The sequence below is a fragment of the Pelophylax lessonae genome, assembly GCF_965119305.1.
Source record: "Pelophylax lessonae genome assembly, chromosome: 3".
NCBI classification, from domain to species: Eukaryota; Metazoa; Chordata; class Amphibia; order Anura; family Ranidae; genus Pelophylax; species Pelophylax lessonae.
In genome coordinates, this window is record NC_138770.1 from 346,772,322 (window position 1) to 346,791,489 (window position 19,168).

Genomic DNA, 19,168 nt, shown 5'->3' on the forward strand with positions numbered 1-19,168 from the left:
CATTTCCGCTATTCGGATTATTTGTTTGTCCTGTTCTATGGGAAGAATAAATACTTGTGTGCTTCGTCTAGAACGATCGCATCTTGCATTGTCCAGTCCATTCAGTGGGCCTATAGAGCTAAAGGGTTGGCTCCCCCGGAGGCGGTGACAGCGCATTCTACAAGAGGAATGTTGACTTCTTGGGCAGCGTTTCGTCATGTGGCTCCTGAAGTTGTATGCAAAGCGGCCTCATGGTCCTCAATTCACACTCTCATGGCTCATTATTGTGTCGAGCCAGCTTCTTTATCATCTGTTGATTTTGGTTTGCGGATACTATCAGTTGATGGTGCAAATTAAATTTCTTTTGAACAGCAGATTGCCCACCCTGGTGTGTTTGGCTAGTTATTTCACACATGTAGGCTGCCATGGAGTCTGTCAGGAAAACTGAAAATTTATATCAAATACTTACCGTAATTTTCCTTTCCTGATGGACTCCATGGCAGCCGGAGTCCCCACCCATCTGCCAGAGGAGGCTATTTTATGGAACATGGTCTCTGGGGCAGAGTGAAATTTATGGGAGTGGGGTCCTATAGGGTAGGAGAGGAGGCGGGACTAACCCACACGTAGGCTGCCATGGAGTCCATCAGGAAAGGAAAATTACGGTAAGTATTTGATATAAATTTTCCGTTTTCATACTGTACCCCCTTTAAAATGTTGTTTAAACACTATAACCTTTTTTTCCAGCTCCATATGTCAAGGTGTACCTTTTAGAAAACGGAGCATGTATAGCCAAGAAGAAGACCAGAATTGCACGAAAAACCCTTGATCCCCTTTATCAACAGACCTTGGTTTTTGAAGAAAATTCCCATGGAAAGGTGCTGCAGGTAAATTTGTCAAAAATAACTTTAGAAGCCTCCGTGTCCTACTAGCTGAATACTCTCCGTTATTCTTCACTGATATGTGCCGACTGTATTCAGTTCATTGTTTTGGAAGAGCTTAGAATTAAAATGAATCTGTGGAACATACCATATGACTTATACAAAATGCTACTTGTAATTAAAACATGCACCTCCATTTGCTTGTCTGTCATTTTAGATCTTATGCAGAAGAGCATTTCCACAGCCATGAATTTACAGATTAATTTCATTTGCAAAACTTCTGTTCCAGGGCCAGAACTAGCAACCTCAAAATCTTGACATTTTTTTTTTCTTTTTCAATTTAAAATGTAAGGGCAGACAGGAGAAAAGAAGGTCCCTACATTAAACTCTGAGCATCACTTTAAAGTGTTATAACTTATGAAGCCTCGTTTTTCTTTTTAAATTAAAATAACAAAGATGTCTATACTTACCTGCTCTTTGCAATCCCGATTCTCTTCTTCTGGAATCCCCACTGGGGCTCCAGGCCCCTCCTTTTCGGCCGGTGCCCCATGGAATGTTGCTTTCCCTGGGGGGCACCCGTGCTTGCTCGCTTCCGAGTGCTGCTGCTGCGCCCATTGAGACAGACAGCGGGACTTGGCCCCACCACTCACTCCCGTGTCACAGCTTTAAAATTAACAGCAACCAATGGCTATCAACTTGTCCAACGAGGAGGGAAACAGCGACAGTGGGTCTGGGGGGAAACCGCAGCACAAAAGGTTTTCCCCTTAGTGCATAGAATGCATTTAGGTGAAAAACCTTAAGGCTTTAGAACCACTTTAATAGTTTACGTGTCCCTTGTCTTGTTTCCTTGTCTTCGACTGGTGGTCCTTGTGGTTATTATATAAGATATATATTGAACTGTCCATATGTAAAATGGTAATGCCTTGGTAACTTGTATGATCATGCTCATTTCATGCAATGTACACTATAGCTCCCTTTACGTTCAGAACATGTTTAGGCTTTTTATACAGTAAGTGGAGAAATAAGGCATTACACAGATTATTACCTTTTACTCAACAAATTTGTGCAGTGACTTCTAGGGACTGTATGGTGATAACATACTTCAGGTATTGTCAAGGACAGGTCAAGCATCTTCATCAGTTATAGATCAGATACAAGACAACTATGCAGCCAAAAGGTTTGTCCTCCTCTTCTAGCGTGTAATAGCAGATTACTTTTTTATCCTATCATATAAACAATTACCCTTTTTAACAGTATTTTATGTGCTCATTTGTATCTGTTTATTATATTTACTGATTTATGTACTTGCACTACTGATTTATGTACCAAACTACTGTATAATAAGTACATTAATACAGGGACTATAAATAATAAAACTCATGGTGGTCAATTCACTAATGCTTATCGTATGCAATAGTTGTGCTTTATACAAAATATTGCATTCAATATTTAATGTAATCCTACTGAAAAAATGGGGTTTATGATCATGTGACCACCGTTATAGGCTTACACAATGCTCACATAATTGGAAAGCTTCTGGTTGCAAGCAGTGATCGGGAACTTTCTGTTAGCCGTGGGTAACTGTGCTGGGAGCGCGCAGGGCATGCGCTTTTAGCACAGCTGTATTTGCACCAATTCATGCAAATATGCGGCCACTCAACACCAAGGCCCGCCCGCCGTGAGGTTGCATATTTTCATGCGGCCAGTGCCAAGGGATTAAATAACAAACCTGGTATACTTACCTGCTCCCCTGCTGCATTCTCCGCCCCTCCCCCCTGCTAAGTTCCCTTGCTGTGTGGGCACGTGTGCGGACTTGATCCTGAGCCATGCAGTGTCCATTGACAGACAGACCACGGCTCAACCTCATTCCCTGCTCCTTCCTCACTGGCTGTGGTTGACAGCGGCAGGAGCCAATGGCTCCCACTGCTGCCTCTCTGATTAGTGAGGAGGGAGAGAACCAAGAGAGCCTCTGCTCTTGTGCTTAGCACTGGAAGGAGATTGGGCTCAGGTAAGTACAGGATGCACAGCGGTTTTTTTTGTTACCCTAGAAACCACTACATTTACTACAGATTATATATATATATATATATATATATATATATATATATACAAACCCAATTCCAAAAAAGTTGGAACACTGTACAAATTGTGAGTAAAAAAGGAGTGGACTAATTTACAAATCTCATAAACGTATATTTTATTCACAATATAATATAGATAACATATCAAATGTTGACAGTAAGACACTTGGAAATGTCATGCTAAATATTGGCTCATTTTGGATTTCATGAGAGCTACATATTCCAAAAAAGTTGGGACAGGTAGCAATAAGAGGCCGGAAAAGTTAAATGTACATATAAGGAACAGGTGGAGGACTAATTTTTCAACTTATTAGGTCAATTGGCAACATGATTGGGTATAAAAAGAGCCTCTCAGAGTGGCAGTGTCTCTCAGAAGTCAAGATGGGCAAAGGATCACCAATTCCCCCAATGCTGCGGCGAAAAATAGTGGAGCAATATCAGAAAGGAGTTTCTCCTTTCTGATATTGCTCCACTATTTTTGCAAAGAGTTTGACGTTATATTGAATAGTTATATTGCAATGACGTTATATTGCAAAGAGTTTGACGTTATCATCATCTACAATGCATAATATCATCCAAAAATTCAGAGAATCTGGAACAATCTCTGTGCGTAAGGGTCAAGGCCGGAAAACCATACTGGATGCCCTTGATCTTCGGGCCCTTAGGTGGCACTGCATCACATACAGGAATGCTACTGTAATGGAAATCACAACATGGGCTCAGGAATACTTCCAGAAAACATTGTCGGTAAACACAATCCACAGTGCCATTTACCGTTGCCGGCTAGAACTCTATTGGCTAAAAAAGAAGCCATATCTAAACATGATCCAGAAGCGCAGGTGTTTTTTCTGGGCCAAGGCTCATTTAAAATGGACTGTGGCAAAGTGGAAAACTGTTCTGTGGTCAGACGAATCAAAATTTGAAGTTCTTTTTGGAAAACTGGGACGCCGTGTCACCCGGACTAAAGAGGACAAGGACAACCCAAGTTGTTATCAGCGCTCAGTTCAGAAGCCTGCCTCTCTGATGGTATGGGGTTGAATGAGTGCATGTGGCATGGGCAGCTTACACATCTGGAAAGGCACCATCAATGCTGAAAGGTATATCCAAGTTCTAGAACAACATATGCTCCCATCCAGATGTCGTCTCTTTCAGGGAAGACCTTGCATTTTCCAACATGACAATGCCAGACCACATACTGCATCAATTACAACATCATGGCTGCGTAGAAAGAAGGATCCGGGTACTGAAATGGCTAGCCTGCAGTCCAGACCTTTCACCCATAGAAAACATTTGGCGCATCATAAAGAGGAAGATGTGACAAAGAAGACCTAAGACAGTTGAGCAACTAGAAGCCTGTGTTAGACAAGAATGGGACAACATTCCTATTCCTAAACTTAAGCAACTTGTCTCCTCAGTCCCCAGACGTTTGCAGACTGTTATAAAAAGAAGAGGGGATGCCACACAGGGGTAAACATGGCCTTGTCCCAACTTTTTTGAGATGTTTTGATGCTATGAAATTTAAAATCAACTTATTTTTTTTCTTAAAATTATGCATTTTCTCAGTTTTTAACATTTGAAATGTCATCTATGTTGTATTTTGAATAAAATATTGAAATTTGAAACTTCCACATCATTACATTCTGTTTTTATTTACAATTTGTACAGTGTCCCAACTTTTTTGGAATCGGGTTTGTATATACAGTATATATATATATATATATATATATATATATACATTTTTGTTATTTTCTTGTGGTCTAGCCACTCACTATTTAACAAATGTGCAAAATCAGAATTTACACATTTAGCAAAAATATTACTATCGGTGCTAAATGTGTCAGTTCCAGCCAAGAGATGGTGGATGTCAGGGAGCTGGCACTCACTTGTACCCTAGGAACCCTAGGAACCAGAGACCTATCCCTGTCCCCACATTCAGCTGTCAGCTGGAATTCCCATGCATGCAGCCTGGCAGGTCAGGAAGGGGGGGGGGGGGGATATGAGCATTCCTGGACCAGACCTCCCAGCAAAGCTCCTTGTCCCCATGCTAATGAGAACAATACCTCTTCCCTACAACCCTGGCCCACATCTGTAAGTACTGCGGATGTCTTTATTTTAAGGTTACTTTTTTTTTTAAAGGTAGGACTGTATGTATTGTTATTGTTGTTAGAGGGAGCTTCCAGATTCTGATAAGCCCCCCTCCCATAGACCCCCTTAACCACTGGGCACCACAGTCCCTTGTCCTCACATGTTGAGGGCTTATGGTCTGGTATGGTTCATGAGGGATGGGAGCAACATGCTCTCCCCCCCCCCCCAATTCCTTTCCTTGCCTGCCAGGCTGCATGCTTGGATAAGGGTCTGGTATGGATATCAGAGGGGACCTCACTAAACTTTTTTTTTTTTTCATTTGGTTTGTTGGTATTGGGTCCCCCTTAAAATGTATCACCGGGAATCCCTGGCTGACAGTTGAATCAGCAAGGGAGGGATGAGTCACTGTTTGTTAGGATGTCAGTTTCCTGACAGCTATTATCCCTGAGCAGAAATATTTCACTTCCTGCTGAAGTTGAGGGTCCAGTCTGCGATACAATAAGGTGTAAAAAATGTGCTCAATACTGAACTAAAAAACATAAATCAGTGCATTCATTTCAATTTGTGTGGTATTTATCTTAACCCTATAGATGCATAAAACACTGTGAAGCAGAATTCTATCTTCACAATCATTTTGGAATATATAACAAGAAATAAATAAAATTTTATCTCATAATGACTCAAAATTGGCAGTTTTTCCCCAGAAAACCTACAGGAATAAATTAACGTCAGTATTTGATTATTTTTATTACCATATTTCTTCTCTATTTTCAAAATAATCTTTTCCCAAACTATTCATATTTTGTGTTTGCTTTTAAAATATCACCCACAGTCAGAACATATTAAAATATTCTAACATAAATATTACTTTTAAAAGTAAATAGGAACTGGAAAAGAATGTCATATTTGTCTTGCTAAATTTGTGCTTTTAAGTCATTTTACTGATATTTCAGCTTGTCCATCAAACAAATGTACTTACATGATATCACTTTAGATCTGTTTTCCAAAACTAACAGCATGGCTCCCAGAACATTAAATTAGGTAAATTAGGTTTATAAGCCCAAAAACGAACATTTATTATATTTCAGCTTACCAATACTTAGATATGGTGGCTGCTTTGGTTTTCTTTTTAGGCTTTCTTTTTTCTTCACCTGATGATCATCTTCCTAGCAAGTCTGTTGTTTTCCAACAGAACAAGCTGTGCTGCAGATGTGGCAGTTAGAGGGATATGACCAACCATTTACCACTGACATGGGTGCTTACTATGATTATTTATTTATGTAAAACTTTTATCCCAAAAGGAAAAAAACTGTTGCCGTAACTGCCTAAAAAGTTTGGCTTCAATTTGTTTAGTGTATGTAATTCTGCTAGTACATCTAACATTACCCCCCCCCCCCATATTGACAACGCTGATGTCCAAAAGTGTTGCTCCTTCTTTTGTGGTGTAGGCACTCTAATACAGGAGGTGTGTTACTGACTAGATCATTAGGTGAAAACAGAGGGAAAGAAGTCCAAAAAAAAAAAAAAAACAAATGCACCCACCACATGTAAAATTTTTGGTTTTGATTCTAACACTGTTTTAAAAGTAGAACCACTTTTTTTTTTTCCACAAATGATATTTCACATATAATTATTATTAACCACTTAAGCCCCGGAAGATTTTACCCCCTTCCTGACCAGGGCCTATTTTGCGATTCGGCACTGCGTTGCTTTAACAGACAATTGCTCGGTCGTACAACGCTGTACCAAAACGAATTTCACGTCCTTTTTTTTCCCACAAACAGAGCTTTCTTTTGGTGGTATTTGATCACCTGTGTGATTTTTTAATCATGCGCTATAAACAAAAAAAGAGCGTCAATTTTGCAAAAATAACAATATTTTTCACATTTTTTTATATGAAACCCCCCCCCCCCCCAAAAAAAAATGTAAAAATCAAATTTTTTTAACATTTTTGGCCAATTTGTTTTCTGCTATATATGTTTGGTAAAAAAAATTGCAAAAAGCGTATTTTGATTGGTTTGCGCAAAAGTTATTGCGTTTACTAACTAAGGGAAATATTTTTGTCATTTTTGTTGTTTTTTTTAACAAGTAATGGCGGCGATCTGTGATTTTTTGTGCGGGACTGCGACATTGTTAGCGGACAGATCAGACCCTTGACTGACATTTTTGACACTTTTGGGGTTACCAGTGACATTACTACAGTAATCAGTGCTATACATATGCACTGTTACTGTAAAAATTACACTGGGAGGGAAGGGGTTAACTTTATTGGAGAGGGAGGGGTTAAGTGTGTCCCTAGGGGCATGTTTCTAACTTTGATTGGCTGTGGCTACTTGTGTAAGAACAGAGATCAACGGTCCTACATAGTAGAACCGTGTGATCTCCATTCTTGCACAGGGGAGAATGACAGGCGACTGTGTTTACATTAGCCGCCTGCCTTTCTCCCGGACGATCGCGAGTGCCCGGCGGACGTCGGGTCCGCCGGGCACACGCGCGGGGCGGTCCATGAGCGAACGGGAGCGGCGTGCGCCTCTGGTGGCGCTCGCTCGCTCCCCAGAGCCTCACAGGCTAGCGACGTAGACCTACATCGCTTTGCCCGTGAGGGGCTGACTGCCGACGTAGATTTACGTTAGGCAGTCAGCAAGTGATTAACAAAAAACATCAGCATCAGTGCATGTAGGCATCAGTGCAAACCTGAAAAAGTAACAGGTCATGTGACGAAATGCTTTAGTGGCGGGGACACCTGACGTCATCACATACACCTGGAAGTAAGCTGATGTTTTTCCTTAACCACTTGCTTACTAGGCACTTCTACCCCCTTCCCACCCAGGCCAATTTTCAGCTTTCAGGGCTGTCGCAATTTGAATGACAATTACGTAGTTATGCAACACTGTATCCAAACACAATTTTTATCATTTTTTTTCCACACAAATAGAGCTTTCTTTTGGTGGTATTTATTCACCAGTGGGTTTTTTGTTTTTTGCTAAAGAAACAAAAAAAGACTGAAAATTTTTCATAGTTTGTTATAAAATTTTGCAAACAAGTAATTTTTCTTCTTCACTGATGTGCGCTGATGAGGCTGAACCGATGGGCACTGATAGGCTTCACTGATGAGACGGCACTGATGAGGCGCACTGAAGGGCACTGATGAGGCGGCACTGGTGGGCATTGATGCACTATTGAGGAGCCACAGATGAGGCTGCACTGATGGGTGGAACTGATGGGCACTAATTGGCACTGATAGGCAGCACTTATGATCTGTGATAGGTGGCACTGAACGGCACTAAGAGGTGTCACTGATGGACACTGATAGGTGGCGCAGATGGGCACTGGTAGGCAACACTGATAGGTGACATTGATTATGAGGCTCTGATTGGCAGCACTAATGGGCACAGATAGGTAGCGCTGGTGGTCACTAATTGGCAGCACTGGTGGGCATTGATAGGTGGCACTGGTGGGCACAGATAGGTGGCACTGGCTGGCACTGATTAGCAGCACAAGTGGGCAGAGAGTGGGACCGATGTCCCTTTAACAGAAGACAGTTACTGGCTTTCTTCTATTCTCCTCTAGCTGATCGTGAGGAGAAAAAAAGCCAAAAACTAGCTTCTGTTTACTTCTGTGATCAGCTGTCACTATGGACTCTACGGGCCTGTCTTCGAATTATTGCTGGCTGCGGGACACTACTTGTGCTAGCCACCACACCAGCTTGAACTGCACTTATGGGACTCGCCACATCACCAAGTGTTCCTGCAGTGTTGGTTTGACTAGGACCAGAATGTCCTAGGCCACTGATGCTTGCCAGTTCACCAGAAGGTGGTGCGGCACTAGTACTGACACTCTGCTGCATATGAGAACCCTGCGATTGTTGCACCTCAGCAACAGAAGAAAGGGGTCGGGTACGCCTGACCTTAGCAGGGACCACTACTCTGTCATCAGAACTATCTGTCTTGGTGCCACTGCTCTCTACAGGTTTGAATACTGATTAGTACTAAAAAATACTTTTTAGTCAGCTTTTTGATTTTGGAATTGGCGCATGTGGCACCGTGCGACCTAATCGCCGGGGCTTCCTCCAACAGCTTGTAGATTCCAGACTTAGACGGGGGGAGGGAGCCTGTTTGAAGTGTAATAAATTGCTTGCAGTGAAGTGGAGGGACACATGGAATGTTTTCGTTCTGTCCTCCATTCGTGCAAATAAGTCCAAATTGCAATGACGACTGATGTTTTTGAGAAGCCCCTCTGTGCCCACGAATACAACCTTAACATGGGAGAGATGGACTTCAACGTACAGATGATGGCGCCATACCCAACTGGCTGTAAGGCCAGACGCTGGTACATAATAGTGTCGGTATACTTAAAAAAAAAAATAAAAAAATAAAAAAAAAAATAAAAAAGCCAAAAATAGTAGTCGTTTTTATTGAGGTAATTATCAGTTCTTATTCTACTTTTCTACTCTTTCTACTTTTACTGTACTTTATAATACACTGTTAAACTGTAATGTTTTATTGTTACTGTTTTTCATTGTTAACCATAGATTGCTTTGCAGATAACACCATTCTACCGTTTTACTGCACTGTATACTATTAAATTGTAATGTTTTATTGTTACTGTGTTTTATTGTTAACCATTGTTTGCTTTGCAGGTGCGCCCATCAGCTGCAGCACTGATTTTTTTATTCTGACAGCAATAGCGTTTGCTCTCAGCATACACGTAAATCAATCATTGCAGCGCTGTAGGAGGTGAGTTCACCACCGCAGTTAAAAAAATAGCATATATGGCAAAGCATAGGGGCAGGGCCGGCCTTAGGTGTTCAGGCGCCCTGTGCGAGCTAATCCTGTGGCGCCCCCCCCCCCCCCGCGCGCATTTTCTTGCACCTTTTTTGCACTTTATTTGACTTTTCTTTTTTATGATCACTAATAACTTAGCCCCCCTTACATCAGAGACCCCCCACACATCAGAGACCCCCCACACAAAGTCCCCCTTAATTTAGAGCCCCCACACAGAGCCCCCCTCACATCAGAGACCCACCTCACATCAGAGACCACCACACAGAGCCCCCCTCACATCAGAGACCCCCCACACAAAGCCCCCCTCACATCACAGACCCACCTCACATCAGAGACCCCCACACAAAGCCCCCCTCACATCAGAGACCCCCACACAGAGCCCCCCCACACAAAGCCCCCCTCACATCAGTGACCCCACACACAAATCCCCACTCACATCAGAGACCCCCCACACAAATCCCCCCCTCACATCAGAGATCCCCCACACAAATCCCCACTCACATCAGAGACCGCCCACACAAATCCCCCCTCACATCAGAGACCCCCCACACAAAGCCCCCTCACATCAGAGACCCCCCACACAAATCCCCCCTCACATCAGAGACCCCCAACACAAAGCCCCCTCACATCAGAGACCCCCCACACAAAGCCCCCCTCACATCAGAGACCCCCCACACAAAACCCCCCTCACATCAGAGACCCCACACACAGAGCCCCCTTTCATCAGAGACCCCCCACACAAAACCCCCCTCACATCAGAGACCCCACACACAGAGCCCCCTTTCATCAGAGACCCCCCACACAAAGCCCCCCTTACATCAGAGACCCCCCACACATCAGAGACCACCCACACAAAGCCCCCCTAACATCAGAGACCCCACACACAAAGCCCCCCTTACATCAGAGACCCCCCACACAAAGCCCCCCTTACATCAGAGATCCCCCACACATCAGAGACCCCCCACACAAAGCCCCCCTTACATCAGAGACCCCCCACACAAAGCCCCCTCACATCAGAGACCCCCCACACAAAACCCCCCTCACATCAGAGACCCCACACACAAAACCCCCCTCACATCAGAGACCCCCCACACAAACCCCCCCCTCACATCAGAGACCCCACACACAAAACCCCCCTCACATCAGAGACCCCACACACAGAGCCCCCTTTCATCAGAGACCCCCCACACAAAGCCCATCTTACATCAGAGACCCCCTTACATCAGAGAGCCCCCTTACATCACAGAACCCCACAAAAAGCCCCCTTACATCAGAGCCCCCCCCCACATCAGAGAGCCCCCCTTACATCACAGACCCCCCCACAAAAAGCCCCCTAACATCAGAGCCCCCCCCCACATCAGAGACAGCCCCCCACATCAGAGAGCCCCCCTCACACAGAGCCCCCCACATCAGAGATCCCCCTTACATTTTTTTGAAGGAGACCTCACTTACCTCACGCTGTCTGCTCTGCCACTGTGGTGGATCGGAGGCTGAGCTGTGTGTGATACACAGCTCGCCTCAGACTGTCAGCACAGCACTGCAGTAGGTGAGGTGGCCGGGGCACAGCGGGAGGTAAGCGTCGGCCGCGGCCTGTGTTAACCCTGTCCAGGCCGCGGTCGCCGCTTACCTCTCGCTGTGCCTGATCTTCTGCGAGCTGTGATGGCCGCACGGCTCCCTTGATGCCCATGGCGCCCTGTGCGGCCGCACTGCTCGCACACCCCTAAGGCCGGCCCTGCATAGGGGATGGGGTGGACACAGAGGGTGGATCTCCCCTATGCTTTGCCATATATTTTTTAACACTTTTTTCGGCAGAGGTTTCTTCATCCACATCGATCAATGCGAATGGAGGAATCTGCTATGTTCTTGTTTTTTTCCTTCAGCCAATGGGCTGAACAAAAAAAAAAAGAACATTGCATGTATGCCCATCATTAGAAGTGGGTGGATGCTGGGAGGTCTAATGGTGGGCATACCACACACTTTCTGGCAGGGTTTTCTTCATCCACATCAATCGATGTCAAGGAAGGAATCTGTTAGGTTCTCTATTTACGTTGAGCCCACAGGCTGCATAAAAAAACCTTACAATATATGCCCAACAAGGACCAGCAATGTACTGGTACGTAGCTGGACTTTGAGTGGTCATACCAGGATGATGCCTGCAGATTTAGGTATCGTCTAGGTATATTTTTTTACAGATAGCACTCGGCTTTTATGTAAAAGCAATCCTAGTGGATAATTAGCCACTAGACTGCTTTCACAACCGCCTTCCACTGTTTTCTTGGGCTCTCCTGTCCCACCGGGTAACCCAAGACTGCAGCCGGTGGTTCCGCCAGCTGACCATAGAGTTGATTGTAGGCCAGAATGGCCTAAGATAGCGGTAGCTACAAGCATTTCATGACTTTCACCAAATATAAACAGCGCCATTGGTAAATTAGGAAAGCATCTTATCACACCAATCTTGGTGTGGTCAGATGCTTTATAGGCAGAGGAGAGATCTAGAGTCTAATAGACCCCATTTTTTTTTTTAAAGTGTACCTGTCACTACTTATTGATATCATGGCATAGGGAATATTTAAATTCCCTGTGATAACAATAAAAATGATACTAAAAAATAAAAAAATAAAAAATGAAAGGGAAGGTGTCAAAATAAAATAAAAAAGCAAAATAAATATTAATGAAAAAAAATTCAAGCACCCCTGTTCCCCCGTGTTTGTGGACAAAGGCGAACACAAGCATCTGTCTGGTGTCATATGTAAATGGAAGTTGCAGCATGCATGTGAGGTATTGCCGCAACCGTAAGTTTGAAGGCAGTAATTCTTGCAGTAGACCTCCTCTGTAAATCTAAAGTGGTAACCTGTAAAAGCTTTACAAGGCTTTTAAAATGTACGTAGTTTGTTGCTACTGCACTGATGTGCGCAATTTTAAAACATGTCTGGTTTGTCATGTTTGGTATCTATGTCCTCGGCATATCATCTTTTATATTTTACCAAAGAATTGGGCAATATATAGTGTATTTGTGCTATGAATTTTAATTTTGTTTTTTTTTCCCCAATAAATTGTGTTTGAATATCTCTGCGCAAATACAGTGTAAAAAAACAAAAAAAAACAAAACGCAATGCCCACCATTTCATTCTGTAGGGCCTCTACTTTAAAATATATATATAATGATTGGGGGTTTAAAGTAATTTCCCAATAAATAAAAAAAAATGTTCATGTAAACAAAAAGTGTCAGAAAAGGCTTGGTCTTCAAATGGTTAGAAGAATGAGTGATGTGTGGCATAAGCTTCTAATATTGGGCATAAAGTGCCAGGGCAGTTCAAACACCCCCCAAATGGCCCTTTTTTGGAATTTAGACACCCCAAGCTATTTGCTGAGAGGCATGTTAAGTCCATGGAACATATGATATTTTGCCAAAAGTTTCGGGAAAATACAAAATGTTTACTTTTTTTTTTTTTACATAAAGTTGTCACTAAATGATATTTTTCTCACACATACCATGGGTTTATGTGGAATGACACCCCAAAATACATTTTGCTGCTTCTCCTGAGTACAGGGATACCACATGTGTGAGACTTTATGGGAGCCTAGCCGTGTACAGGACCCCGAAAACCAATCACCGCCTTTGGGTTTTCTAAGGGCGTAAATTGCTTATTTTACTTCCTCACTACCTATCACAGTTTTGGAGGCCCTGAAATGTCAAGATAGCACAACCCCCCCCCCCTCCAAATTACCCCATTTTGAAGTGTAGATACTTCAAGCTATTTGCTGAGAGGCATGTTGAATTCATGGAATATTTAATATTTTGCCACAAGTTTCAGAAAAATGACAAAAATGAGTGACAACTTTGTGTAAAAAAAATATAAAAATGTGTAATTTTCCCAAAACTTGTGGCAAAATATAAAATATTCCATGGACTCAACATGCCTCTCAGCAAATAGCTTAGGGTATCTACTTTCTGAAAAGGGGTAATTTGGGGGGGGGGGGTTTGTGCTGTCTTGGCATTTCATGGCCTCCAAAACTGTGATAGGTAGTGAGGAGTGAAATCAACAATTTACGCCCATGGAAAGCCTGAAGGTGGCGATTGCTTTCTGGAGTCCTGTAGGCGGCTAGACAGGGCAAGTCTCACACAATTAAGTATTTAAAGGGCTCAAAATGCCTCTCAGAAAATTCCTCGGGCTGTCTACTTTCCAAAAAGGGGTCATTTGGGGCGGGGGGGGGGGGGGGGTTTGTACTGCCCTGCCATTTCAGCACTTCAAGAAATGAGATAGGCACTCAGAAAATAAAAGCTGAGTAAATTCCAGTGTATACAACATAGTTTGTAGACGCTTTAACTTTTGTGCAAACCAATAAATATATGCTTATTGAGATTTTTTTTTTTAGACATGTAGCTAAATACATTTTGGGCTAAATGTATGACAAAAATTGAATTTATTGGATATTTTTTATAAGAAAAAGTAGAAACTGCAATTTTCTTCTCAAAATCTTCAGTCTTTCTTAATTTATATTGCAAAAAATAAAAACCGCAGAGGTGATCAAAAAAAGAAAGCTCTATTTGTGGGGAAAAAAGGACATAAACTTTGTTTGAGTATAGCATTGAATGACTGCACAATTACCAGTTAAAGTCACGCAGTGCCAAATTGCAAAAAATGGCCTGGTCATTAAGGGGGCAAAACCTTCCGCTCCAAAAGTGGTTAAGGGGACAATACTTATGAAGGAGCAAATACTCTTTGTGCACTGGATTAAGTGCACTCTATTTGTGAGTGTTTTCAATATTATTTATTAGTGTTTTATATATATATATATATATATATATATATATATATATATATATATATATATATAAACCTATAAATATATATATATATATATATATATATACACATATATGTATTATTATTAAAAAATAGTATAGTATTATTATAAAATGTTTATTTCTTTGAGCAAATACTACTGAAGGGAGAATTGGCCGCAGTATTAGAGATTAATGATTAGTACATTTGGTGAAAGCCCAGAGGGGATACAAACCCAAGGTTAAGGGGCAAGGCACGAGTTGACCTAACTTCATAGTGGGTCAAATAAAGAGGTAATCCGTTTGTGTGGATGGTGGTAGAGCACCAGCACATGTGGAGAATAAGGGATTAATTGTGCACACACATGGATTTGAAGGAAAAGGATTTTGGTGTAACAGAAGTTGCGATTAACACGAACAAAGAAAAGGCAGAAGGTATATACACAGTAGGTGGCATCTGGAAATGTATTTATTTAATTCACAGACATATATAATGTCGTTTTTTGTGAAAATATAAAGTTACACATTTAATGATTATTTTGCATTATGAATTGATTCACTTTGTGTCATTATCTGATTGCGCTGCAGTCATTCACGCAGACACAATTTGGCTGATGTGGGAATACAGTGATTTGTTGGCAATGTGTATAATAATTTTATAGTACACATATTGGTAGTGTGGAGGGTATTTTTTTTACTTGTGCCCCTAAGTGGAATGCAAAGAAGCAAACTGACCTCACTTGGCTGTATGTGCTCCCATGCATAGCATGGTCAGTTAAAAAAAGGTAAACTGGAGGACTGGCAGGATAACCAGGTATTTCTCACAAAGGAAGCAATGCAAAGAAAACAGGATACTTTTTAGTACATGGTAAAAGACACAGAAATATGAAATGTTGGGGTAACATAGACTTTTAATACACAAAAGGAACATGACCATATATTACTATAGTCTGTGTTTTCAACTTTATTTTTTTCTTTTCTAGGTAATTGTCTGGGGAGACTATGGTCGAATGGATCACAAATGCTTCATGGGTGTTGCACAGATTCTCCTGGAAGAACTTGATCTGTCCAGTGTGGTGATTGGATGGTACAAGTTGTTTCCACCTTCGTCATTAGTGGATCCAACACTGACACCCCTAACTCGCAGGGCTTCCCAGTCATCTCTTGAAAGTTCAACAGGGCCTTCTTCCATTAGGTCTTAATGAACTGGAAGGCAGTATAGCCTAATATAATCACGATGTTAATGCCCGATAAAAGTTTAAGAGTGGTATATTTACACGATCAAAAGCATTGCTGGAGACAGACAATCATTTTTTTTTGCCTGTAGTAGTGATCCAAAAAGATCTTATATTGGCAGAGAGAAACAAGAATATGAGTACTGTAAATGAACATTCAGTTCAGCACTATTGGAAATCACACATGCTCAGTGGCATAGTAAGGGTGACATTGAATTCAAACTGGAAGCTTTCACTCTGTTAGAAATGTTTGTGATACATTTTTACAGACCATAAGCAGTGTTATCATATTGGTATTTCCACCTATTTTATACTTGTTAATTCCATTATTTTTTTTATATGATGTGTTAATCTGCCAGTTTCATAAAAAAAAAAGCATTTGTGATAATTCTCACATAACGCTTTTTGTCCTTTTTATTGATTTTGTGAAAGCTGAGCATTACAGAAGTGATAATGGCTACAAATCTGTGTAATATTCCCTGCTGCCTGAAATACTGACAGTGACTTTTTCGAAGCACTGCTATGTAGTGCTGTTCTATTATTAATGACCTTGCTTTTTTTCATGTAGTGTTACGCAACTTGGAGCCACAGATGTATTTTATGTATTATACTGCATGCTGCAATTTGATTGGAGCACAGCAATTGTCTGCACTAAACTCCCGCATTCTGGCACCAGGGCTAGGAAATGATATGCAGACGCTGCAGTGCAGCAGTTGCATGCCACAAACTCCCTGTCTAGGTGTTACAAAATGCATCTTTGTTCTTACAGAAATTGAATAACACTACAAAAATCAGTATGAATGCAACAGCTTTCTTTATATCATATGACCAGGTTGCCAATTTTTCATTGTCCAAAATGCTGATTGATAAAAAAAAAAAGCCAACTTGTTTGTGTTATTTTTTGTTTTAAAGTCTGTGGAATAAATGATTGCTTAAAAATATTCTTTTCAAAAAATAAAAATAAACTAAAAATAGAGGATATATTATATAATATATATGAAAAAATATTCCACTTTTATTTTGTAACTTTTGGATTGCAGTACAGATTATGATATTTTCTGTTTTATTTCTGTTGTTTTTTTAAGCATGGGAGAGGTTTGAAGAATTCTATCTGCAACCAATGCTGAGGTTGATGCAAGAGATTTTATGACTTTGACATTTACAAATAATGTTTTGTCTGTGCTGTTTTGTTTGCCATCAGCTAGTAGCTGTACTTATTTTTGTGTCAAAAAAAAAGAAACAATGTGTATTTGACATCCAGGATTACCAAGCAATGGTGGAAATGAGCATATGACACTTTGAGCTGTACTCAGGCCTCTATGATATGTGTCACTTTAGACACCCTTGTCTGTCCTGGGTAGAGCATGGTATGAGCTGTTTAAAAATTCACTGGAAATTCCAGTAGAAATATTCTGCACTTACTAATATTTTTATCAGATTTTCGTTTACATTTGTTTGAGATTGATGCAAGCACAACGCTTGATTTTTTAACGCAAAATATTTTACTTTTTTTGGGACTAGAAAATCAACCCCCCCCCCCCCCTCTATTTCAGTTAGCAGTGACTTTGTCCATTCTCGGCCTTGAAACCCCTTGTGAATTCTGTACATGTGCTAAGAGCTGCAGACTGTGCAGGTGCATTGGTATGACCCCCTCTACCCCACCTTTTTTGCGCCATTCAATTTTGTGATCACACAAGTAGAGCAGCATGACATAGAGTAATTCAGAGCTGCATGCACGTTTTGTAAAAAAAAAAAAAAAAAACCATAAAAAAACAAAGAGACAAAAAAGGTAATTCAATAATGTGTGTTAGTTCCTCATAGGCCAGCTTGTATGTTGCATGTACTTGTACAGTTTGCCCGTAATTCTGATGACATAATCAAGAACTCTAAGCCATCCATTTTTCTTATAGACATTTTGCAGGTTTTTACCAGACTAGTTGTGTTAGTCTGGTGCTAAATGCCTATAGATGGACATTATTTTTTACCCTATGGAAACGTAATGTAGTACGGACCAAATTCCTTCTGATAAATATTTTGGTGTAGATTCCTACTGTGGGGCTTGTAACACATGTAGAAATTGTGTACACACTAGGTTTTGATTCATAGACATACTGCCTGCACCAAGTGAACTATTTATTGTTATTATACAGGCTGAAACCATTATGCCCATATTTCTGTAGGGCAACAATAGGTTACTGCTTGACCTGCTGAGCAGGAAGAACTGAAGCACTGGTGCACTAATAGATTATGTACTGTCTTAGTGGCCAAAACAAATAAATTATAATTGGGTAGTATCTTTCTATTTTGACCACTTGTCTTAACACCCCCCCTGTGCTTTTAAATAAACTTCCAACTCATGTTATGTAAACATGTTTAATAAAATTTACTTTTCATGTCCATGGTTGTTGTCCTTTACTTAATAAAATGCATTACAGTTACCAAGCATAAAGGAGACAGGTAAGAAATTACCGCTAGTGAAGAGGAGGTCTTTTAAAGGTGCATTTATGAAACCTTTGTTTGTTAATATTTTCCCTTAAATGTTGAAAAGACAAGCAAGATGTAAATGTGCCTGCCCTTATCAATGGACATGTCTTGTGAAACCATCTGGGCTAATTTTAGAATTGAATAATTGCTGCAGATAACCTTAGCTTACCTCCAATGAAATGCAGTCTATATTAGAAAAGATTTTCTTTGGGTCGCCATTTCAAATGACCATCAGACATGATTATTGTAGAGTATGTATATTTTATGTGTAATATGTGTGTGTGTGTGTATATATATATATATATATATATACATGCACACTAACAATACTGTGCAAAAGTTTTAGGCAGTTGTGGAAGAATGTAAATTAAGAAATGCTTTCAGAAATAGAAGTGTTAATAGTTTATTTTTATTAACTAATAAAATTAAAAAAAAAGGAAAGGAACAGAAGAGGAATCCAAATCAGATCAATATTTGGTGTAAGAAACCCTTTAGCATCAATGATACATTCAGTGCTTGCGCACACAGTTTTTGAAGGAACTCTGCAGGTAAGTTGTTCCAAACATCTTGGAGAACTAACCACAGATCTTCTGTGGATGTAGGCTGCCTCAAACCCTTCTGTCTCATCATTTAATCCCAAACAGACTCAATGATGTTAAGATCAGGGCTGTGTGGGATCCAAACCATCACTTTCAAGACTCCTTGTTCTTTACGTTGAAAATAATTTTTAATGATATTGGCTGCATGTTTGGGGTTGTTACAAACAACAAAAAAAATTCCCAGTACACTTACCAGCTAGCCTGCAAAAAAAATAAAATAAATAAAAATAGCCCTGTCTAATAGTTTGTGTCAAAGA

The 19,168-nt window shown here is 40.9% G+C and overlaps 1 protein-coding gene across 23 annotated transcripts in view; it reads left to right on the forward strand.

Annotated features, from left to right (window-relative positions):
- RIMS1 (regulating synaptic membrane exocytosis 1) overlaps window positions 1-18,225 on the forward strand; it is a 625,149-nt gene extending 606,924 nt beyond the window's left edge. For all 23 annotated transcript variants that reach the window (XM_082249043.1, XM_082249059.1, XM_082249050.1 and 20 more), the window contains 2 exons: window positions 724-863; window positions 15,577-18,225. In XM_082249043.1, coding sequence (XP_082105169.1) covers window positions 724-863; window positions 15,577-15,795 — 359 coding nt within the window. In that variant the 3' untranslated portion in view covers window positions 15,796-18,225. The remainder of the gene's footprint in view (window positions 1-723; window positions 864-15,576) is intronic.
- The last annotated feature ends 943 nt before the right edge of the window (window positions 18,226-19,168 follow it).